General features: G+C 42.2%; 2 protein-coding genes across 4 annotated transcripts in view; one reads left to right on the top strand and one right to left on the bottom strand.

Annotated features, from left to right (window-relative positions):
- Positions 1-25,304, top strand: part of RTFDC1 (replication termination factor 2 domain containing 1) — an 86,287-nt gene that overhangs the window by 34,496 nt on the left and 26,487 nt on the right. The window lies entirely within an intron of this gene.
- GCNT7 (glucosaminyl (N-acetyl) transferase family member 7) lies at positions 1,514-9,311 on the bottom strand. 2 transcript variants are annotated; one of them, XM_015413668.1, is made up of 6 exons: positions 9,040-9,311; positions 8,406-8,543; positions 8,136-8,202; positions 6,427-7,458; positions 4,671-4,766; positions 1,514-1,875 (listed from the first exon to the last, which is right to left on the bottom strand). In XM_015413668.1, exons 4-6 carry the CDS (start codon positions 7,403-7,405, stop codon positions 1,649-1,651), a joined length of 1,302 nt encoding a protein of 433 aa, XP_015269154.1. In that variant the 5' UTR covers positions 7,406-7,458; positions 8,136-8,202; positions 8,406-8,543; positions 9,040-9,311; the 3' UTR covers positions 1,514-1,648. The 2 variants fall into 2 exon arrangements, with proteins under 2 accessions (XP_015269154.1, XP_015269153.1); XM_015413667.1 differs by lacking the exon at positions 8,136-8,202.

The following is a 25,304-nucleotide window of genomic DNA, read 5'->3' as shown; positions in this document are numbered from 1 at the left end:
TGGATGACAAACTTTAAAAAAAATTCTGGGGCATGGGTGGGCACCAAGTCTGGGGCCACCTTCCAGGATATTGCCACAATCGTGGAATGCGGGTATTCAGCATGACGGGAACGTGATCTATCAAACTCTGAAATATCTGGGGGGCTCATCCGCTTCTCAAAATGTCTGAAACCAAATTTTCCTTTCTCTTCTAATCAAAACTACTGGCCAGTATATTTTGTTAATAATATAGAACATTTTTATAGTCTCTCTTGTTGGCCATTCCTAATCTGAAATGATTAAAAAATAAGCCACATGCACACACACACACACACACACACTGATCTCAGCTTCGGAAACCATGAGCACACAAACAGGAAATGATCCATGTGTGATGATCTTCCCCCTTTTTATCAGTCCTCATATTCACGATTACATATAATCTCACATTTTCAGTAACTTAGGTGACAGTGAGTAATCAGTGACATAAAACATCTTGTTGTATGAGTCTGTTCTCCTTTTAAGCTGCCTTGTAAACTTCAGGTTCCATGTTTTGTCATTCCACTGAGATCTGTAGAATTCCTGTATAACAGTGTGGATCCAGTGGTGCACAGCAGAAACCTAAACAGACTTCCTTCAGTTCTGCTTGTGCAAGATCTTGGGCAATACCTTGCACTTTCCTCCCTATAGCTTTATAGCACTCAGAAACTGGTGGCACAACATCTTATGCAAGCAGAAACTCAAGTGGGGACACAATAATTTTGACTTATCTCAAGTTTACCGTTGACTGTTTCTTGCGTTTCTCTTATACAAGAGCTCCAGTGTGGGATCCAACCCAATGTCTTTGTTTGTGTTTACTCTCATTTAGTCCTTGATTGTTGTTTTCCTTCCAGTAAATTGCCTGATTTGTCCTTCTGTCAAAATAGAGGCACATGGAATACCAAATTTCATCTTAAGCTTCATAGATTCTTCGTATGTACATTGAGTTTGTATATTTATATTACATATAACTGCCTATATAGGCAACTTGGAATTTTTTTAAAGGATTCTTGTCATCCAGTCAAAGACACTTTAGTCGATCAGTCGACTTAATTGATTAAATAACCTAAATTTGCATATGGATTTAAACCAATGGGGGGGGGAGTCATACATGGTCTTAGACGATAATGTTTGCAACGTATGCATGCATCAGAGGCATTCCTTCCTTTTAAACGAGAGCACTCAAATGCCTCTTCCAAAGGAACGCCCATCATTTATGTGATACTTTTATTAAGAAAATACTGTTAAGCATTCTAAAAAAATCTGCTGCCAGATAAATCTGAGGAACCTTTGTTCCTGAAATCTTAAACGGTTATTAATAAGCCGATCAATTGATTAAATGCTCTAGCCCTAATTGATGTGTTTGGAGAATTTATTTATCTTATTTTTATACCACCTTTCCGCCCAAAGGTCCTCAAGGCCACATTGCTAAAGTTAGCGGATGTCAGTATATATCAGTTCTTCATTCTGTGAACAGTGTCCCCCCCCCCCCCAATGTAATGTTGTTGTTGGTCCAAAGATACAGAATTTGGGTGCTGCATTGGACAGATTTCCTATTTGAAACATACACGTTAAAACAACATTATTTTGTTCCTGCCTTTTTGTCCTTCTGACGTTGGCCATAGTGGATTCAGATGTTTGTCTTCATATCAAAATAAGTATGTTCCTGTAAAGCCCAGTGTTCTTCCAACGGTACTTCAGCCTGCTGGAGTACTTTGAGCCGATAACGCCTCTCTAGACATTCCATGACGAGCGGATAGGTTTTTGACTCAAATTTGTTGGCGAACAAATGAGGAGATTCAATGATCCACTTTATGTCACCAAGTCCATACACGCAAATGTCTCTGACGTAATGACCTGCAAAACAATTAAAATAGTAAATTGCCAATCCAAGACTTGGTGCAATCTGCAGCATGGGGTGGGCATTATAGGTTAGAGATGGGGACTGGCCATTGTGTGGCATATGCTGAGTCTCCCTATGTCCCCTTCTCATTCCTCTTCAATTGTTTTATTGACCCCAAATTTTCACTTGTAAGTACCGTCTCCTTGGGCTGTGTTGACTAGGGCAAGGGATCTTAAAGGCACATGTTGGGGCAGACTCAGTGGGATTCCCTGGAGGAGGTTGGAATAGAAGTAGCATGGAAAACAAAGGTGATTCCCCCCCCCCCATGCTTTACCTTGGCTTTCATTGCTTAAGTTTCAAACATGAGGGTGCTGTACCTGAGTCGAAAGGTACATGTGCAAACAAGAGAAGGAATACCCATATGTGAAGCTGTACGTGGTTTGAGTATGTGAGATATAAAAGTGTGTGCATGTTCTTTGGTTGGGCCCCACCGGCATAGGCACTGAAGTTTTGCTGTGAAATGAAAGAAAGTATTCTATACAGATTATAAATTAAAAGATGAAAATATAGCCCACTGAATTCTGGCTCCTTTGTCAGGGCTTTCGACACATGCTGAAAGCTGACATTTGGTGGGATTGGATCTGCTTAAAAGGAGGGGCTTAAGAGTTTAAGAGTTCCAGTCCCACCTCTCTAGCGGCACTCAACCCCATTTCTTAGGCCTTTTTTTGTAAAATGGGGTCCACCCTGGCCCAACCCACCAAATGGTTTCTGTATCCTCGTGTGGCCCTTGGGATCAAAAGTTTGGGTACTCCAGCTGTTGTGAGTCAGGGGGAGATTTCTTACATATATGAATCTAGGACAATGTACAGTGGCTGTATTTGGAGAAGAAGAAGAAGAGATTGGATTTATACCCCGCCCTTCACTACCCAAAGGTGTCTCAGAGAACGGCTTACAAACTCCTTTCCCTTCCCACAACAGACACCCTGTGAGGTAGGTGGGGCTGAGAGAGCTCTGACAGAAACTGCTCTTTTTCAAGAACAGCTCTTATCAGAACTATGGCTTGCCCAAGGTCATCCAGCCAGGTGCAAGTGGAGGAGTGGGGAATCAAACCCGGTTCTCCCAGATTAGAGTCTGCGCACTTAACCACTACACCAAACTGGCTCACTACACCAAACTGGCTCACCTACACCAAACACCAAATCAAAGAAAATGTCACTAGATTCTGCAGGGGTAGGCTTTTCTTCTGTGCAAAAGCAGTTAAGGAATGGTTTCTGGTGGGGTGGGGTGGGGTGGGAGGAAGGATGGGCATGTAATTAGGAGGTCATTTTACTGTCCCTGCCTCTGGAATGAAGAGTATAACAATAGATTTCTCACTAAATAATGCAACAGGACCTTTATTCAAAACGATGGCATCACACTGTGTTTGAAACAGGCCACCGCTGTTCACATAATTGAAACCCAATCCTTCTGGAATATTTATTTAAGGCTCTGTATAATGCTTCCTCATTTTATTTGTATTCCCATTAATGGCATTAGTCTGTTGCTTCTGAGTCACTTCTACAACCCATTTGTATCATGGGGAGGCAAAAACTATATTGTACTGACAGGTATGCAGATGCTACCAGCCAAACCTTTCCCAGCATAAAAATTCTTTTGTATTATTCCAGTTACCCATGAAGATAGTTTCAGGCCCTGACCTGGACAGCCCAGGCAAGCCCGATCTTGTCAGATCTCAGAAGCTATCAGGGCCGACCCTGGCGAGTACTTGGGTGGGAGACCTCCTTGGAATAGCAGAGGCGGGAGGCGAGGCAAGGGCTTTATTCAGCCACCTGTATGAATATTCTCCAGGCCCCCAAATGGGGGGGGGTCAGTCACCAGAGGTCGCCATGACTTCCAGGTGCACACACACTCACACATACACAAACACACATTAAAAAAAAAAAAACAGTTTCAGGAGGGCAGTCATGTTGGTCCGCTGTAGAGGAGCTAGTCTCCAATAGGACTTTAGAGAACAGCCTATGAGAACAAAAATCTTGTTAGCCTCTAAAGCGCTACTGGACTCAAGTCTAGCTCCAATTACTTAGTTCCCCCCCATCAGCTGTGGCTCTCTCTGAAACCTCAGAGACGGGAGAACGAATCTGAGTAGGGGAAAATGTCTTGTCCAACTGCTTCATCATAGTAAAATCCCTTTTGGCAAGATATTTTATTTATTGACCATCTAAAGCCCGCCGTTCTCCCATTGGTACCCCAAGGCAGCTTAGTTCGTTCTTCTCTCCTCCTCTCAACAACCCTATGAGGTAGATTAGGCTGAAAGTGTGTGACTGGACCACGGTCATCCAACAGGCTCCCGCGGTGGAGTGAGGATTCTAACCTGGGTCTCCCAGTACACTCCAGCCACTACGCCAGACTGGTGTACACGTAAATCAGCTTCACAGTTGATCTAAATCATCTTGTTAAGTAGAGTGTGTATAAATAATCACAGTATGACAGTTGCTGGAGGCATCTCAGTTAATGTGATCCATTGCTACCTGGTGGGATTTCCCACACTTTATGAATATTAAGATGTATGTTGTGGATAAAAATCAGAAAGCCGTTAAGTGACTCTTGTGACTGTCCCATAGAAACGTGTGATAGATTGGCAACAGCCGTCTCCCCTGCTCTGCGCAGCTTCCGCTTGTTTGATTGGGGATTTTGTCAGCTCAGTGCTCAAGCTGCGTCCAAATGAATGAAGGTGTGGTGTCTCATCAGAACCTGGTGTAGAGAGCGAGTGCACGGTGCGTCTTGAGGCAATGTTTGGTTTCTGTGTTACCTTTGCAGCCGTTGTGTGATTTTCCTTCTTGATCGCTCCACTTGATGGCTCGTACGTTTCCATCCCAGTCTGCATCTGGCGTGGCGCCTGGGGCATCTAACGGTCACATTAGAAAGCAGCATTACCCAGGGTTGATTATTTAAAATGCTGAGTCTCTCGCCTGCCCCCCCCCCACATGCCATGTTAGGTCTTCTTGCAATTTCAGTACTGCCTCGTCTTGTGACCAATGCTCCCTCTAAGCTGTGGAGTCTTGTGAGCAAAAATTCTATTTTGTGAGCTACCGGCATTAAAGTGAACGAGCGATTTGGCTACTGCATAAATTAGTTTGCCCTGGAGCCATCCTTCCTGAGCTAAGACAAAAATGTGTGAGCTGGAGGCTAAAAGACTGTTGAGCTAGCTCACACTAACCCAGCCTAGAAGGAACAGTGCTTGTGGGACCCCTGGTTTTTTTGGGGGGGGGGGGATAGCTTCTATTTCTGAGGCTTGGTTGGGGACTAGGGAAGGGCTCAGAATGTCTTTAAATACTTTGAAGCCCAGGATGCTTGTGAAGGCATAGAGGTTCCCCTGGTACCTGGTCAAGGAGGAGGCGCGAGTCTTGTCATCGGATTGTGAAGGCTCTGCCAAGCTGGATTGTGAAGGCTCTGCCAAGCTGTAAGAGCCACCCGGCCTAGGGCACATCATGCCTGATTGGGGGTGGGGATGCTTCAGTGCAGCGGGTGTGGCATTGGCAGCCTTTGCAGTGACCCTCACTTGCAAGGAGTAGCCTGGCAGGAGCAGTCTAAGGGAAGGCAGCAGAGAGGAGCACTGCTGGTTACTGACAGTGAAATGTGAGAAGACAGACCGGGTGGTGCTCCCAGGAGACCTTGGAAGGGGGGGGATCTTTGACTCCATTCCCACAATCCCATGCTGTTTCCTCCATGCAGGGTAGCAGGCTCTCACGTGGGACAAATCCCTTCATCCCCCAGGGAGGTGGCTGCCAGACTCAATTTGGGCATCTTGAGGCATGAAGGTGAAAGGTCCCTTCCATTCCCAGTCTCTCCTTTCGGGAGGACCAGGCATGCTACGGATGTGAATCACCTGAGACTGGCATATTTGAAGCATTGGTCTTAGCCTGAGAAATAGGGAGACAGAGATATCATGGGTTCTGTTTTGCTGATCATTTCCATGTGTCTGATTCCCCCGCCTAGTGGCATATCTCCGACTCCTCTCTTGTGCTGTTTCTGGGGCTCCCCTTTCTCCCCAGGAGAAGCATTGTAGGGATACTTTGGGCTTTCAGCATTGGATGGGTAGAGAAATTGTCAATTTCATAAGGGTTTATTAAGGGGTTTCTTGAATAAAGAAAAGCATAATCTTTTATGGGTAGCTAATAGGTTAAGAATGCAAGTCTAGCTAAATGAGAGAGTATATTGAACATTTGTATTATCTTGCACTTCAGAAGTTTTTCTGTTTAAAGATAGCCTAGCTCTGATGCCTTCAGAAGTTTACACATGTAGTTGACACTTTGAGATTGGGGGGGGGGGGAAGCCCTGTATTAAAAACTAACAGGTTGGGTAGATAGGGATTTTTCAAAAGTAATATTTAGAAGGTTGTACCAGCCTTTTGGTACTGGGTATTTTGGGTTTCCTATTTTATGAATGCTGAAGGGCCAAATGAGAAAATTGTCTTGGCACATTAGCTTCTGGTTTCCAGTTGATTCTCATGGGCTTGAGCATTCAGGGCATGGGAATACTCCGTAGTATAAAAAAATTCTGCTTACCTGGCAACCTGTTCAGAGTGACCCAGAAGTGTTCATCAGGACTGTAGGTGTCCCTTGACCATTCGAGCAGATCCTTAGCGCGTTCGTCAGTCAGTACAAACTCTACAAATTTTTTTGTGAGTACGTAGTAAGCGCTCCCAAAATATATAGTCAAATTGCGGGGTGGCTCACTTTTCACCTTCTTTGTTGGATACACATAATATTTTCCTGCGTGTGCATATTCATTGTAACTTATGTGCGTTCGGTATTTCATTTGAGGTGGCTGAACAATCCCCGGAGTTATGTTCTTACCATTCCATTTGCTTTTTATGTATTGTAGCAGCTCCTTGTTAGTTTTGATGGGGAAATCCTGCCCACATAGGTTAATGACATAATTCCATTGAGTTTTGGAATGAATCAAGTCGTGCATGCAGTTGATGTCCGCTTGCAATCTGGAAAAGCCGGCATAGACGACAGTCTCTCTTTTGGAAGTGATAAAAACATTTTCGAAGCAATTAACCAGGGTTTGCACAGCTACCTTGTAATCCTTTGGTGATTTTTCGTCAATGTGTATGCAATAAATATTCTGAGGCATATAAATGGCTCTGAGTAACTTGATAAACATGTCCAGCTCTTTGTGGATGGTGATAATGTATGCCAAAGAGAAGTTCCCTTCTTCTTCCGATAGTGGCCTGGTAATGAAATGGAGTCTCTTGTGGACCGTTGAACAGTTGCAAGGAGTCTGTATGCAGGTAGACATCTCTTGGCCACGAAGAATCTGCTGGCACAGGTGGCCAATTTGAGGAGCAGCATCTTTGCCTTCAAAGAGAGCCGAGCAAAGCTCATCTGGGTAGAAGCCGCACTGTGCTAATTCCAGGGAACGTTTTTGCTCATTGGCTTCCTTGGGGAGTGTATTCCTGACATAGATGAAGGCAAAGATGAAGAGGCAAACCGCGATGCATAACAAAAACCCAGATTTGACTGCCTCAAGTTGGTTCATCTTCCGTGATCCAGAGGTTTTCTTCTAACCATCGTTCAGGGGAACGTGTCTACCTGGGGAGATGGGAAGAGAAATCAGTGTTTGAACTAAGACAGATGGCCACTGTGTGTAAGGGACAAACCATGCCTGGGTGTGCCCACCCCCAATGAAGTATCTGGTCAGAGAGGAAGTGTATGTCTATGGAACTTAGTATTCATGAATGCAGATATTGAAGAAAAACATGCCAAACTGTGCATTTAAGAACTGGGTGTTCTTTTCTTGCCTTTACCATTCTGTGGCTTAGTATTAGGTTTCTACCCTCATCTTACCCAGTTTGAATTTCTGTTTACATTCCCATGTCAATTCAGTAACACTGCTGCTTATTATGATTATTTTCTTTTTAGAGTCTCATTCCCCCTCCTACAGGAGTCTTTGGAGGGGGGGGGGGGTTACAATGTTTATCTTTTTAAAGGCTGGTATCCAAAGAGTTATTTAGTGACATGCAGAAATGTTTGATGCCTCCTTTTCAAAAAGTATTTTCTCCCCCCTCCCAGCCTTGTTATATTACAAGTTGCTTGTCAAGCTTCCCTGAATCTGCAGTGCCGTGGGGGGGGGGGCATACCTTTGCTGTGTTATTTGATAAGCCCAAATGCAAAGCTGTGGCATGTGGAACTAGTTGCACAATCCTTTGGCTTCGGATCTTAGTTCCCTTTTAAAACAATGCATTTATATCCTGTATTTGATCAAGTACCTTTAAGGCTGGAGTTGGCCTTGGCCAGCTTTTCCTCCAGCAAGGGCAGGGTGGGGGTTCGTCGTTGCTAGGCAAGAGATAACAGGTTAGCATGCATTAGCCCTTTATAGAGTATTTCAAATCTCTCCTGAGAAAAAGGAAAATTCTGACCCTAGGAACTCAGCTTTGCCTTGTGGTGCTATTTCTGGTTAATGTTTCCAGTCCCATTTTAGCAAAAAAAAAAAAAAAAACCCAACCCAAAAAAACTTGTTTACAGCTGCATGCGTTTACCTTTCCGCACATATTCTTACACAGACTTGGCTTTGTTGAACCATCCTGTGACTCTCAGTGCAGCGGTATGGGCTCTTAGAGCTCAGAGAGAGGTAAAGTCTCCATCCTTGATCTCTTAGGTGCTGGGAATATCTGGCACTGGAAGAGAAATGTAGCAGAAGGACGAGTCCGAAAAGCTCTGCAAACACCTAACAGTTTTCTGGTATTAATTTACTAGTATTGATCCCCCCCTCCCCCACTTCAATGCATGCTTGAAAGCAATCTTTAGCTTAAACAGTGCCGGTCCATAAAATGAGAAACTTCATAGGATTGCTGTGTTTCCAGCGATGGTGATGACTGAATTTCATGGTCTAACCTTAAAAACTTCCGTTTAGCTATATAGCCATGTTTTCCTATATATTCCTAAGCCCAACATCTACGCTTAAAATCAGTTTTATTTCCCCAGAAAATTGCGAATTGCTTTTTAAAGCAGAGTATGCAGAGAGTAAAAAATGGGAAACAAACAAACAAACAAAACCCCCCACACGTACATTTTAGAATGCATCACGTTATAAACCTACCTTGGCCCTCCTGAGAAAGGCAGGCTATCAGTGAAGTAAATGAAATTAAAAAATAAAATCTGATGTGTCCTTACTGGCACGTCCTGGGCTTCGGTGAAGGAGGCTGCCCTTTCCCCCACTTCATGGTGTCGAAATCCTTCCCTTTGAACGCTAGCTGGAAGATGCATCCATTTTGCCACCGACTCCTATCTCTGCGTTAGTCGTCTTGTCACCACACAGGTCCGTCTGTGCGGGCTTAAGAAAAACAGCAGGAAATCCAGTCCCAATAGGATGACGTTGTCTTTAGAAGCTCATAAGGGATAGGCTTACTGTGTAAACATACACAGGGAAACAAGCATCTTCTTAACAGGAGCCCTAAGCGCCTGCTTTGAATCTGTAGAATGCTCTGCTCTCGCATCACATCAGCCTTTTGGAGGGAGGAAGAAAGGAGAGGAGGGAGGAGGAAGCTTTCTAAAGCCTGGCGCAAGGTTTTCTGAGCACAGCAGAAACATGCTAGCTCAGGAGATCACCGGCCCGCTGCCAAGGGACTAATGGAGCCAAGAATAGATTAGCATAATGGACATTATGTGCCCTGTAGTGAGGGTTAAGAGCCAAGGGGGTGGGGGAGACGGCTGGCTACAGTAGGGCGAGCAGGGGCCGTGTCACACAGAGTCAGGAGTGCCGTGTCGCAAAGGGTCATTTAAAAGGGAAGAACGCAGCCCATCCGGCTCCTGCAGTGCTGATGTTGTAGAATGCTGTCACCGGAAGAGCACAAGAGGGTGCCGAGGGGGTAACAAATACAATAGTTCACTAGAGGGTCTACTACTTTCAGTACAGAAACGAAAAGGTGCTTCTGCTTTTAAGATTCCTCTGGCCCACCGAAGGGAGACAGACCCTCTTAAGGGATGGAAATCACTTTTCATTTGTTACCACCGTGTTTGCCTGAGACTTGACTAGCTAGTTTGGTGTTTCCCTGGTCAAGAATGTTGGGAATCATGAACAACAACAGATGCTAGCCCAGCAATGGAGATCACCCTATTTTGTTGTTGCTCTTGTTGCAACTTAAGCAGCAACCTTTGCATCAAATCAGCACTGTCCCTTCGGAGACTTCAGAGCAGCGTTTCGAAAATGGTCTTGAGAAATAACAGTGTGCCTTTGCTATGTGGTGTAATCCACTCAGAGAGGAAGGAATAAAAGGGAGGGGCTTGGGAAGAGAGCCAGCGAGAACCACATTCTAAGTTCAGATCATGGCAGGACAAGAAGTGCCACCTCACTGAAGTTTGCTAGAAAGCTCCACTCATGGAATACCACTGGCACAAGACACCATATTGCAAGCTATGCTGCTGTGTGCCGGTCATTATTTCATTCAAACTTTGGCAAGCTTCTGCCATTTTCCCTGCCTCTGGTTCTCCCATTTTAAGGTGGGTAAGGATTGGGCTTGGGAGCCTCTGCTACATGAAAACCGCATATTTCTGTTTGTTTCCAACAACGTTTGATGGACGGCATTCACATAATACTTTGGTATCCTTGGTAGCCACTTAGAGGACTTTTCAGGCTGGACATTATTACAGTCGTAATCACGGCCACTGCCTCTGTTCTGCATGCTGCTTACATAGAACCGTTATCTGGTGTCAATTTGTACTGCAAAGGGTACCACATGGGAGCTTTGGAGGGGTACTGGAGTGAAATACACAGGGTAATAGACAACATTGGGCTAAATTTACCAGCAGTCTGGTTCAGTGTAAGGAGGCATCATATGTTCATATAAATTATCATTTTTCATCATGGGCTGGATCTAGTCAGCTTTTTAAATCAGTCTTTCCCAATACCAGCTGACTGTCCCACATGGCTTATATCCATGCAGGTTCCATGATTCACAGCAGTAGCCTTTTGGGGGGTCCGCGGAAAACCCCTCCTCCCTTTTTCCACCGGAAGAAAACTTGCTTGGAACGGACCCGATATCCAGACTTTCTGTTTATGTCCTTTCAAGCACCTGGTGAATCTGAGCGCCAACTCAGTCATTCTGATTTTACTACATTGAAATCTCTTTCATGTAGGAAATTTCCATGAAATCCATGCTCGTGTACATATATAAGAACATAAGAGAAGCCATGTTGGATCAGGCCAGTGGTTCATCCAGTCCAGCACTCTGTGTCACACAGTGGCCAAAAATACCACTTGCCATTATGAGGTCCACCAGCAGGGCCAGAACTCCAGAAGCCCTCCCACTGTTGCCCCCCAAGCACCAGGAATATAGAGCATCACTGCCCCAGACATAGTGTTCCATCTATTTTGTTGTTGTCCCTCTATACGTTATGGCTAATAGCTACTGATGGACCCCTGCTCCATCTAGTGGCACAATTTAGAGGCAATACCAGTTCCCTTCTCCTTGTCCTGGTTATTCTTTTCCTGATATCTGAATTGGCGTACCTTTGTGACTGCTCTGCCTGTAAACATTTATTTGCAAACCCATTTTTAGAGCTTGGTTTCCTGCCATAGTTTGGAAGCAAGGCATTAACCTTATCATTATCAATCTGGCACCACAGTACACTATCAGTAGCAAAAATTTCAAGGTGGAGGAGAGAATTACTTGCGCCTGCAGCAATGCCGTGTTTTTCAATTTCAGTTGAAGTCATTGTTAATCATGAGTAGGAAGTGGAACCAGCTGCTCTGTTGGTAATTTCTCAAAATGTTTAATCGTATGCATGAATAAATGGTTGCAGGCTATGTTCCGAAGCCTCTAACTTGCCAAGATAGAGACGTTTATAGACCTGGGCAGTTCAAGAAGAAAACAGGCTGGTAGTCTCAAGGGCTTTGCCTATAAAATTAAATAAAACTTGTTCTCTTCTATCAGCTTCTGCAATAAGGCTCCTCACCCAAAATAGTTCGCATGGGAGCTGTTCACTAGACCTGAGTCATTTTGTTCAAATTTCAGTCATTTTAGAGCAGGTTATAGCTTTTAAGGATACATGTAAAGTTCCGAATGCATACTGGAAAAGGCAGATGTCAAGAGACAAAAGTTAAGAAATGAGGGAAATGCAGTCCGTTGCCCTTTGGGCACGTTTTACATTCCTTTTGTTTTTAATGCTGAGCTTTCCGATCTCATAAAATTAGTTAATATTTAATTTTTTTAAAAAAAAAAAAAAAATAGGGTGTGTGCAGGTTATCCTAAGCTACGGAAGTCCATAGTTCTAGAACTAAGCAGCGGTGATATTCCATATAGCATAATTAAAAATAGCGTGGGGGGGGTGGTTGGAATTTTCTTCCCCTGTCCTTGTTCTGGAAGCCTTTTAAGGCAGTGAAACCAGTCTTTGTAAATGAGATCTGTAGATATGGCATCGCTGTTGATTATAAATAGTCATGGTGTGGCTTTAACCTCTAGGCTGCCAGCAGTGTTCAGTGAACAATGTGGGGGGAAGAAAAACTGTGCTTTTTGTTTAACCCTCCGGTTGCTGAAACTTTCCACATCATGACAGGCAAATGAGATCAGTTGTAAGGATTCCTTTGGGGATATTGTAAAAATGATGGAACATTCAGGGGAATTTTGTGTCTTTGCCTTCATCCTAATCTAAATCATTTCACTACCTTTTTTTGTGCCTGAAGTTATTTTTGTTTCAATGAAATAGTTGACTTTTAGAGGTTTGTATGATGAAATGAGCCTGCCTGCTGTAGTGGTTTAGAGTGTCAGACTGGGGATCTGGAAGGCCCAGGTCCAAACCTCTGCTCTGCTGTGGAAGTTCTCTGGGAGACTTTTGACCAGTCACACACGCTCAGCCTATCCTACCTCAAAGGACTGTTGTGAGGATAGGAGAAGAAGAGAATGATGTAAGCTGCTTTGGGGAGGAGAGTCATTTTTATACCCCACTTTTCTCTGCCTAAAGGAGTCTCAGAGCGGCTGACAATCACCTTCCCTTCCTCTCCCCACAACAGACACCTTGTGAGGCAGGTGGGGCTGACAGAGTTCTGAGGGAACTGTTGTGACTGGCCCAAGGTCACCCAGCAAGCTTCATGTGGAGGAGGAGTGGGGAATCAAACCCAGTTCTCCAGATTAGAGTCCTGCCACTCTTAACCACTACACCACACTGGGAGAAACACAAGGTATAAATGAAAAGAAAAAAACCCTTTGGGTATGAGAGCTGCCATTGGATTAGAACTGTGTGCAGGAAAAATTCAAAGCAGTGTATGTGCAGAATATCAAAACTGTATTTTTATTATATTACTTTTTTTTTAATGAAAGATGGTAAATGTAAAACGCTGTGGTGCAGCTATGGGCAGTATGCTTGTGGAACCAGAGAGGTTCTTGCATTCCATGTTACGTAAAGGATGAAGAATGTTGTAGAGAATCAGGGCCCTTTAAAAAAAACAACTGGGTTTTCAGAAGAGCAGAATCTAGGCCAGGGGAGACCAAATCCCTGCTCAGACTTGAAACTTACTGGCAACCTGGGGTTAATAATTCTCTTTTGGCCTAACCGGCTTCATAGGGTAGTTGAGAGGAGGTAATTGAGGAGGGGAGACCCAGGTATGCCCCCCTGAGCTGCTTGGAGGAACACACACACACACACACACACAAATCCTACAATAACCAGCTCTTGCTAAAACTGTCGATTCGGCAATAGTCATTTCTCACCATTTCCGTAAAGGCTGCTGCTGTAACCAACAAGTTAACCCTCTCTTTTCATCTTCCGTTGCTACAGACCGCGGTCTGATTGGCACGTTTCTTTAACTAGCAGTTATTTTCATACCGCCTCATAGCAAGAGCACTCAAGGTAGCGTACAGATCAAACACACATTAAAATGCACACTAAAAACGCATGTGGTTTTCTACAATGCAGTACAAAGGCTGTATTATCAGGCCTCTGAAGCAGATACAAATATAAAACAATGTCACCAGAACATTTTAAAACATGAGCATCAAAATAGTCTAAAGTTGTTTGTAGCAAAAAAATCATGTTAGAAAGAAAGGGCCTGTCTACCAAAACATCAATGCAGCCGGTGACTTCTTGCAGTGCCTTTGCTGGAGGGCTGCTATGGCAAGGAAAAGATCTGTGTGTGTGTGGGGAGGGGGGGGGGAGATCTTCCACCATCAGTGCTTTCTGTTTGTACTTCCGCAGGATCCAGCTTGAAGTACTCCAATAAATAGTTTTTATTGTTCTTGCTTCTGTTTTGTGTATTTTTAAAAATGCTGTTTATGTCTAATGGCTTGTTTTTGTATTTATACTGTGGTTTTTAACCCTGAAGAGCAGGACTCTGAAGAGGTGGTGTAGAAATATTCTAAATAAACTCCCTGTGCTATAAGTAGACCTTGGGGCAAGGTGAAAGTTCTGTGATGAAGTCAAGATGACTGCATGTTATGGCTCGATTCTGTAATTTTACTTACAATATTTATTAAAACATTTATATCCCACCTTCCTCTGTGGCAACTTAAAATACATAAAGACACTGAATAACAATAGCACTCCAGTTCCCTTCCCCCACCCTGACTAATATAACGCCTGCAACTTGCATTCCACTGAAAGTTTTGGTGAATAAGATCCAGGTGGTCAGCCATGTTGGTCTGAAGCAGTAGAACTAATTTAGAGTCCAGTGGCACCTTTTAAAACCAACAAAGGTTTATGCAAGGTGTGAACTTTTGTGTGCGTGCACACTTTTTTAAAAAAAAGTGTGCATGCACACAAGAGCTCATACCTTGAATAAACCTTTGTTGGTCTTAAAGGTGCCACTGGACTCTAAATTTGTTTTGTTTTTTTGGTGAATAAGATATTCTTACAGTAAAAGTTTCCAAGGACTTCACCTCTCTCACTTCCTCAAGGGTAGCCCATTTGAACCTGGGCAGGCCACCTTTGTGTGGGAACAGCCAAGAAGGCGACTGCCCGAAGGCTGTAGCTAGCACACAGGGACAGTCTTTTAGATATGTAGCTCTCATGCCATGAAAGGCTGTGAAGGGCTTTAAAGATCACGCCTTGCACCCTGAGTTGAACTCACAGATAAACTAGCAGCTGATGAAACTGTTCTCCGCTTCATAAGATGTATTCCCAACTGCCAGCCTCTGATAATGGTCAGGATGTTGCATTCTGAACAGCTGCAATTTCTGGGTGGTTTTGAAGGCCAACCCAATGTAGCACATGTTACGGTAGTCCAACCACAACGCTACAAAAGCATGGATTGGCGTGGCCCGATCGACTGCGTCCAGGAAAGGAAGAGGCCTGCTGACCAGAGGCAGGTAGTAGCGGCCACTCTTGGCCACCTCACCAACCTGCTTCTTTCAGAAGCTGGTTCCATGAACACCCCAGGTTCTTAACCTGCTCTGCAAATGCCATCAGCGAATCCAAGCCTTCTTGACCAACTCAATATTTTGTCTTGTTTGGATTCAGCTTTAGTTTCTTCTGCTTTTAACCATAGCTTCAAAGACTGATTCAGAGCCAGTACAGACACTTCTGGAGTCTTAGATAAGGAAACGTAGAGCTGGCTATCAACAGCATGTTAAGAAACCCATGGCTGAACCGGCAGTAATCCTGTGTTTACACCAGTCAATATTTCTGCCCTGGCCCAGGCAGAGAAAAAAAAAAAATGAGTTTGTTCCTTGTTAGCCACCTTTGTTACTTCTCCCTCCATGAATTCAGAAATTACTGCTGAGTAAATTGTATCACAAAGATATTAACACCTGAGTAGCAAGGAGGGGTTCCAGTGCTTCCATTCGTACCAAACGGAACTGCTGGGGAGGCGGCAGGCATTCCTTTCAGTTGGAACCACTACGGATGAAGGGGTGGCCCCCCTTCTCTGCTATGCTGTCTACTCATGAAGAGGAAGAGACTCCAGCTTGTCACTTTAGAGAGCCTCTTGCTGCCTGGAAATAGATCTTGTTGAATTTTTGTTATGGTGCCTGTCCATTCTCTTCAGTAAAGTAAGTCTTTAATGAAATACTGGGTGGTGGGGAAAGCACAAATGGAGTCATAGAGGGCCATCACATGAGGTGTGGTACAGACTGGTCCCATGTTTGCCCAGGAAACTAAACCATTATGCATAGCTCTCATGGCTAAACATAGTGCAAGATGTCACAGATGTTGTGTAATGCATTACATCTGGCTGTCAACGTTAAATCTCTGACATTCACGAAACACTTCAGATTTGCACAAATTGACATTTGTACAACCTTTATTGGCATGAAAGCACAAAACATCATGGAAATATGGGAAAATACTAAGATGCATCAGTCACTTACACTTGGCTATTCAAGCCTCATCTTCTGATTGCATAGTATAAAAATTTTGCAACAGCTTCCATTATTTCGCAATTAGAATTAAACAGAAGAAAGTGAACAATTGAGTCATCAGAGTGCCAGCTCTTACCCTCTAGAAATGGCGTAATAAAACGAGATTGCATATCCCTATAGAGGGGGCAATGAAGTATGGTGTGTGTAGTGGATTCTGTATGTTTTAGAGAGCAAGGACAAAGTCTGTCTACATATGGTATCTGGCGGCACCTCCCTAAAAGCACCTCTGATGGCAGAACATTAAACCGTGCAAGCATGTATGCTCTGCGATGATGTGGGGCTGTTAAACTCGACAGATACTTCGCAGTAGAGCCCATGTCAAAAGTCCCCAACCTGCTTGGGGAGCATCTGCTGGCTGCGCGTTCCCTAAATTCTTGCCTTTCGATGTTGAGAAATCTTAGTTTAATAATAGCATAGGTTTGTTTATCTGAAAAGGGGGCTAAATAATCCGGGGATATTCCCATTGTAGAGAGTTTCTCCTCTACATATCTAAGCCATGGAGAGAGATGGGACTCAGTTAATATGTGAGTTTTAGCTTTAGCATGGAAGTGAAGTTTAAGCCAGAACTGAGTTGTTATCAGCCATGCTCTGGTCGATAGAAGTCTTTGATTGGTTTTTAAGCATAAAGCTGCATAAGGAACACAAGAGGGAAGTCCAAGAATTTTCCGCAAGAATCTGGACTGAATTCTTTCCAAGTCCCCATTTAAGGCTTCAATCCAGATTGGTACTCCATAGAATAATTGAGCAGCTAATTTGGCATTAAAAACTTTAAGGGCTGCCGGCACGTACTGGTTACCCGTGGTATAATGGAAACATGTAATTGTTGCAGCAATGTTGTTTGCTGCCTCAATTGCTTTCTCTTTATGATAGACCCATTTGGTGTTATAGTAAAAGTGGATACCCAAATACTTAAAGCTTTTGACTTGTTCAATGAAATGGCCTCCAATATTCCATCTGGACGGCTTCCAACTCTTACTAAAGATCATAATTTAGGATTTTTCAAAATTCAGAACTAGCCTATTCTTTTCACAATAGTCTACAAAGCTCTTCAAAAGGCGTTTCAGCCCTGTACGAGTTAGAGACAATAGCACTGTGTCATCAGCATAAAGGAGTAAAGGGGTGGGGATCGCACCAAGTTTAGGACTGTGACCATTGATCGAATCTAAGGTGGGTGCCAAATAATGTATAAATAGGTTGACTAGAAAGGGCGCTAAAAGGCAGCCTATATTAATTGGAATTTTGTCAGGTCACCAACATTGTTAAGTCTAACTTGGCAGGTCGTATTATGATGAAGCTTCATTATTAAATGTAAAAGCCTCGGTTCCATCCCCATCAACTTAAGTTTCTCCCATAGACGTTCTTTTATGATTGAATCAAAAGCACCTTTTAGATCTAGAAAGGCTGTGTATAATTTGGTGCCTTTTTGCCTCTTATTCTTATTAACAAGGTGCATTTAGGGTGGATTCCCCTTTACAAAAACCTATTTGTTCTTGACCCAGAATTCCTTGTTCTGACATCCAAGATCCAAGTTTGTTAACCAGTCGTCTAGCATAAAGTTTCCCAATAATAGAGAGGAGGCTTATCGGACGATAATTGGATGGTAACTGATAATTACCCTTTTTAACGATGGGAACCAGTATTGCATTTGTCCAAGACTCTGGCATTATTCCTGTTCTATCGACTGTGGTAAAAAAAATCTGCCAAGAAGGTGGCCCACCAGTCCGGATTTATTTTAACTGTTTCAGGTGGAATTGCATCTGGGCCGGGGGAATTGACATCTGTAGTTAAAGGGCAACATCTGCAAGAGAGAATGGCTGATCCCATTGGGCTCATAGTGTGGTGGTGTTGGGGAGAAAAGACTAGAATACGTAGTACTTTAACTTTGGCGAAGCTGCCCAATGCTGCTGCACCGTCCCAATTTTCAGCAAACCTGGCCTTTTTGTGATGTCATAAGAATACCAGAGTTCCTCACATGATAGCTGCCATTGTCTCAAGTTCCCTATTATGGGAATAGCCCAAGCAGAAATTCTAAATGTTATGAGACTTGTGGTAAAGAATTAAGGAAGCGTATAACATTGAGGAGGAGTTTGACATTCCTCCTCTCTTTCAGACATCTCCTTGATAAGTAAGAAAATGGAGTGAAGAAGAATTTAAGCAACATTTTGCCTAAACAGTGGCATAGATTTTTTTTTGTTTGTGTGCATGAGAGAACTTTAAAACTTAAAAAGGCAGCGGGAAAAGAGGAAGGCCCAACATGAGAGGGATGGACTTAATAAAGGAGGCCACAGCACGCAGTTTGCAAGACCAGAGCAAGGCTGTTAACCATAGGATGTTTTGCAGGACATTAATTAATAGGGTCGCCATAAGTTAGAAGCTACGTGATGGCACTTAACACACAACATGATGTTTGAGTTGGGTCTCGGTGGTAGGAGGCAGGGCCCAGAGGGGCCCCCAACATCCCTTGCCCAGCATCCCAACTAAGCTTAGACTCTTCTGTTGCCACCACAAACTGTGGAAGTAGTGCGGATCCTTGAGAGAAAATTTCTGATGACTAATGCTGGAAATGGTGATAGTATCTGCTTTCTTCTGAACGGATGTGTAAGTTACTCATCTCGACCAAAAACCACTGGATGTGTAGGTACATCCTCTGTTGGCCAAGTACCAGCCTGCGTGAATAGGAATCTGTTTTCTGTGGCAGGCTATTCAGCAGAACCTAGGAAAAGAACTAAGATATTCATACTTTTAAGGGCAGCCCAGACAGCTATCAGAGACTCGTGCCGCTGCTGTCAACATCCTGTGCATAGCAGAATTGATAACTGTGCTTCCTTTGCCTCTAAAAAGGCAAGATTGCTGATGGGCTTAATGATCAAAAATGTATCTCTCTCTGATCTTAATGAGATTGGCTATGTTAGCTTCCTGTTTTCTTCCTGCACAATTCAAAGTGCTTTTAAAACCTGAAATGGTCCAGAAAGCAACATAAAAAACTGCTTGCTTGCTGCCTTACAACCCACCCAACAACTTTGTTTGTCTTCTTTAGAGGCCTTGCCCTGTATGCCTTTCCTGTCTGCAGTACGGTAAGTGGCTCTGAAAAAGCACAATGACAGCTATCTCACACCAGAGGAGATAAAGGAGTACATTTTCCCCAACAGAACGAAGTTGGAGTCCAGTGGCACCTTTAAGACCAACAGAGTTTTATTCAAGGTGTAAGCTTTCATATGCATGCACACTCCTTCAGATACAAGGAAATGGAAGTTACCCACCTGCATCTGTTTTCCCTAATAATTCTGGAATGAGTTGGTAATCTCATATATTGAAACTTAGAATTTAACTGATTGTGATAGTGGCCTTTTCAGCCACCCTTTTTGAATGTATAAGGAAGGAGAAATGTAGTAGTCTGACATAATCACAAAGTCATTAGGTTAAAATTAATGAATAACACTAGGTTAAATTCCACATAACAAAATTAGTAAAACATTAAAGCTCACCCTATTAATGCCATGACGTACAAAATGTACCATCTCCGAATCAGATAACAATCCACTCAAGCGGCATAGGATACAAGACACCATGCAGACGCACATATATCACCATGTTGCATGCACTATTAATGTAAGTTAATTAGGTTATATAAATTGATTACAAAACCCAGACACTCATTATAGCTCTCATGGATGAAATCATGGGGTACTCTGATATTGTACTCTGATATTGTTCTGAAATTGCTCGTTCCAGAAAGCTAGGAAATAAGTCAACTGATCCCTGCCAATCTGTCATTCTCTTACTTGGTTAAAGTAAATTTTCTTTGACATTATTGCTGTATCTCAGATCTTGTAAAGTCTTTTCAAAATGGTAGGAGTATGTATTTTTCTCTCCCGTGGAAACCAATAACCATTTTAGCTACACTCATACTTTCTCTTTTCCTTCCAAATTATTTAAAGTACTCATGGTTCTGATGGAATTGCGTACCCTGTTGTTTGTTCAGAATAGTTTCGAACTGCGTTCCAAAATGTTTTAATCTTGTTGCATTTCTAGAAACCGGTAAACGATCAGCCTCGGAATCCCTGTACACCAGCACTGTCCAGATTTAATCTATACTGAGCCAAGTCTTAAGTACATCTTCCCCAAGTCATCCTTTTTAATTAATCTAAAAAGCAGAGTGTGGAAGTCTAAAATAAAATGTCTTCACAGATGTAGAATGGGCCATGTTAGAGAGCAGTGGCGGGGAGGGCGGGGGATAAATCGAGTAAATAAATAATCAATAAATGTACCACACTGTTTATGAGTATTCAGAGGGTAGCCCCAGCCTTGTTTCTCCCTGTATTAATTCCCTCCCTTGTTGTACCTTTTGTATGTGTGTTTCTCCTTTGCTCTTATATCCCTTGGGAATCTGATCTACACACCTTTGTGTGAGCAAATGACCTGATAGCTTTAAAGTAGAGTGGAATGCATTTCTGAGCGGTGATGTAGTTCCTGAGTGCAATCAAGGGGGAAAATTTGGCTGGCTACACGCTGTAAATTCATAGAACACGCACACAGAGTTCAGTCAGTTGAGTACCATTTCTCTTTGGATGGCGCCTTCGCTTTGGAGAGGGTCCAGTAAATCCTTATATTCCTGGATCATTTCAGGAGTAGGAAAGCTATTCAGCCACCATCCAATACAGCCATAACCCATGCTTGTATAAAGATGTTTTCCCCTTCATCAGTTGGAAGGCATAATTGGCCATTTGGCTGCTCTTTGTCACTACGAAATCTGCCTTGAGGCACACCTGCCTTCAGGGTAGCAGTGAATTGAAACTGGTTTGCCCAGTCTGCAATGGCTATTTAAAAAGTGGTTTTGTATTTCATGTGCTAAGAGGTTATTTTGATAGGGATTGGGATGTTGACAGTGAATGGGGTTGAGGTGTTTCAGTTTCTCCGCCTCCACCTGAATATTTGCAAACACTCAGATGATTGCAGAGGAACCTCTTTTCTCCAGTCTTTTTCTCCAGCAAAACCTGACCTCTTGAAGTTTGGAAATCTGAACAGCATAATCAAGTATGGGGACTTTTCTGAGAAGAACATAAGAAAAGCCAAGTTGGATCAGGCCAGTAGCCCATCTACTCCAGCACTCTGTGTCACACAGTGGCCAAAACCCAGGTGCCATCATGAGGTCCACCAGCAGGGCCAGAACTCCAGAAGCCCTCCCTCTGTTGCCCCCCAAGTACCAAGAATACAGAGCACGACTGCCCCAGACTGAGAGTTCCTATCTATACCTTGTGGCTAATAGCCACTGATGGACCTCTGCTCCTGTTTGTTACCTCAGAGCAGTTTTTCAATGTTCTTGTTTGTAACTTCATACTGTTGTGTGTGTGTGTGCCCCCACTGTAAGGATTAGTCTTCAGCAGCTAAGCTAATAACCTCTGAAGTTTATTGGCTTTACAAGCCACCGTTACAATTCTTTCTGCTTTGAGCATCTTATTTTTAAACTCACGTTTCATAGGGCTTTGAAAATGTTCAGAGAACCTCTATGAAAGGTTTAGGGTATACACCCTGGAGGATCGCATGTTTTCATGAAATGCGCCTCATCCATTCAGGGCACACAGCTCCCATGCTTGGGGTCCCTGAAATGTGTGCAACTTAGCACTAGGCATGATGCACAACAGGAATGAGTCGATAATTGCTCTGACCCACTCGCTGTCCAGACACATTATATTGCACCATACTTCTTGGCTCACGCTAAAGTACAAAATAGGATATGTGAGAATCGTGCCGGTTTTATGGGAGAAAAAGTACAGGTGGGGCTGTACAGAGCAGTGGACTCTGATCTGGAGAAACAGGTTTGATTCCCTGCTCCTCCACATGCAGCTGCTGCGTGACCTTTGGTCAGTCATGGTTCTCTGAGAGCTGTTCTCTCAAGAGAAACCAAGCACCCTGCTGAGGATTCAGGCTGTACTCTGGATGCCCACCTCAGTATGTCTGAACATTGAAAAACTGCTGCCACTGGGTATGGATCCAGATTTTTAGTGGCTCCAGATACCCATACCCTTTTGCTGTTCTTTAGAGCTTGCAGAGAAGACGGCTTATCACACAATTTAACTCAAATCCTGGTGTTTGGCACCAAACCACACAAACAGTCTGTGTATAGTGTACTGGGCATTCTTTTTTTTTAAAATCCCCGGAGGGATATTTTTTATTTTGCAAATACTACTCAAACTACAAAGAAATATTAGGAAAGGGACTACAACTAAGGATAAAGGAAAGCAAACCACACTAAACTAAACCCCAAGAGGAGGAGATCTTTTCATTGTTAGTAAAATTGTTAGTACAATTAGTTTTAGTATCACAATATACTTGTAGAAATGCCTAAGGATAAAAAAGAAACAACATTTAAGATACAAAACGGAATCACAAATAAGAACTAGGCTACAACTAAAGAACTTAGTATTGGAAAAAAAAAGGGACAGAAAAGATGACTACTAAAAAATTATCATTAATCTCGGTAAATGTTAATGGGCTAAATAGCCCGCAGAAAAGGAAAAAAACTTTCATCAATTATTAAAAACAAAGTTAAGCATAACATGTCTACAAGAAACTCATGTTAAAGAAGACCATGTTAAATATTTAGAGTGCAAGAAATTAGGTCTAGCGTTTGCGGCATCTGATTTACAGGAAAAAAGAGGACTTGTGACTTATGTAAAGGAATATTTGAACCCAGAACTTATTTATAAAGCATGAAATGGAAGAATATTAGTGGTAAAAATTAGATATAATGGGAAAGAAACTTTTATAGTTAATATCTACGCGCCGAACCAGGAACACGAAAAGTTTTATAAAGATCTGAAAGACATTTTAGTAAGAGAATGCCCAGGAGACATCTTGGTTGCAGGAGATTTCAATGCAGTATTTAATGACAAAGAAGATAGGAAAAGGACGAATAAAGCTCTCCGTAATGGCACGTTACTACCAAGATCATTCTTACAAATGGCAGAAGAGCTCAATTTAATTGATATTTGGAGAACAAGAAATCCTAACAAAAAAGATTATACCTTTTTTTCTGCCAGATTTAGATCCTGGTCGCGCATAGATATGGTATGGTTAAATGTTGAACTAGCAAAAGATCTAGTAGAGGTAGAGATATTACCAAATACTTATGCGGACCATAATCCTATGTGGATCTCACTGCGTGAAAGAACTAAAAATACAAGATGGAGGATGAACCTGGCGCTGCTGTATGATAAAAAATTTCTAGAAAAATTACGAAAGGAGATCAAAGATTTTATAATAATAAATAGAACAGAAGAAGTATCACTTAATACTGTCTGGGACACTCTAAAAGCTTATGTAAGGGGACTGCTTACGACGCAAGACATTTGGAAAAGGAAACAAAATAGAGAAAAATATAAGAAATTGACGGAAACTTTAAAAAAAGAGGAAGAAAAATTGAAAAAAGACGGCAATTCAAGAGAACCAAGAGTAAAGATAAAAATATTACAACACCAAATTAACATTTTACTTACACAGGAAATAGCAAAAAAGATAGAATTTGCAAAAGCATATTATTTTGAAAATGCAAACAAGCCAACTCGTTGGTTGGCTTATAGATTAAGAAAGGAAAGTGAAAAAAGAACAATATCAGCATTAAAGAACGATCAATCCGAAGTAGAATATATAAATGAGAAATTTAAAAAAGTTGTGGAGAACTTTTACTCAAAACCGGGGAAAAAAGTTGTGGAGAACTTTTACTCAAAACTATATGATAAAGATAGAATAGAAAAAAAATAGAAGTTCAAGAATACCTGAAGAAGTACAATATCCTGAAATTTACAGAAACCGAGAGAACAATACTAAATGAAAAAATTACAATGTGCGATATAATGGATGCTCTTGGGAAGCAGAAGAGAAAGAAGGCACCAGGTCCCGACGGAATTACGGTAGAACTTTATTTGAAACTAGAAAATGAAATAATGCTTTTATACAAAGATCTTGTACATAGTATAGTGGAAACAGCAAAGGCACCACAATCCTGGAATGAGGCTTTGATCTCATTGATCCACAAACCAAAGACAGAGGCGCTTGATATTAAAAACTATAGGCCTATTTCTCTACTAAATGTCGACTACAAAATATATGCAACAATAATAGCGAGTAGGTTTAAAAAAGTTATGTCCCAAATTATACACCATGACCAAGCTGGCTTTCTCCCAAAAAGACAGATCAAACGAAATATAAGAATCATAGTGGATATTATAGAGTACTATGAATACCACCCGGGGGAAAAATTAGCCCTAATGTTTTTGGATGCGGAGAAAGCCTTCGATAATGTAATTGGGACTTCATTAAACAAAAATTAAAATTTTGGGATTGCGGACAGATATTTATAAATATGATAGACTCAATATACGGTGAACAGTGGGCAAGAATTATAGTCAATGGGGACTTGACTCAAAGAATCCCCATAAAAAAGGGGACAAGACAAGGTTGTCCACTGTCACCCTTACGATTCATATTTGGATTAGAAACTTTAAATGATATAGTGAGATCGAGTGAAGAGATCAGAGGTCTCAAATTGAAAGAAGAACATTACAAGTTATTGGCATTCGCCGATGATTTGGTATTTATTTTGGAAGAACCAATGTTAACAATTAAATCTCTATTACAAACAATACAACGATATGGATGTGTTGCAGGACTCAAAATAAATATTAACAAGACGAAATTATTGACAAAAAACTGCACAAAAAAAGAGATAAAAGAATTACAAGAATATACAAAATTAGAAATAGTAAAAAAAGTAAAATACTTAGGCATTAATATCACAAACAATAATGCAAATCTATATGAAAACAACTATAAAAGCACATTAGAGGAAATCAAAAAAGACTTGCTCAGATGGCAAGAACTGCAAATATCCTTTTTAGGAAGAGTAGCCACGATAAAGATGAATGTGCTACCCCGCATTATATTTATAATACAATGCATCCCTATTCTCAAGAATAAAAAATTTCATGAAGAACTAAACAAACTGACTAGGAATTTTATTTGGCAAGGGAAGAAAGCCAGAATAAAGCTAAAATTCTTGAGGGAAAAGAAAACCAGAGCAGGATTAAATCT

This window comes from Gekko japonicus, unplaced genomic scaffold (genome assembly GCF_001447785.1).
Source record: "Gekko japonicus isolate JY-2015 unplaced genomic scaffold, Gekko_japonicus_V1.1 scaffold529, whole genome shotgun sequence".
Classification (NCBI taxonomy): Eukaryota; Metazoa; Chordata; class Lepidosauria; order Squamata; family Gekkonidae; genus Gekko; species Gekko japonicus.
This window is presented reverse-complemented; position numbering and strand designations above follow the sequence as displayed.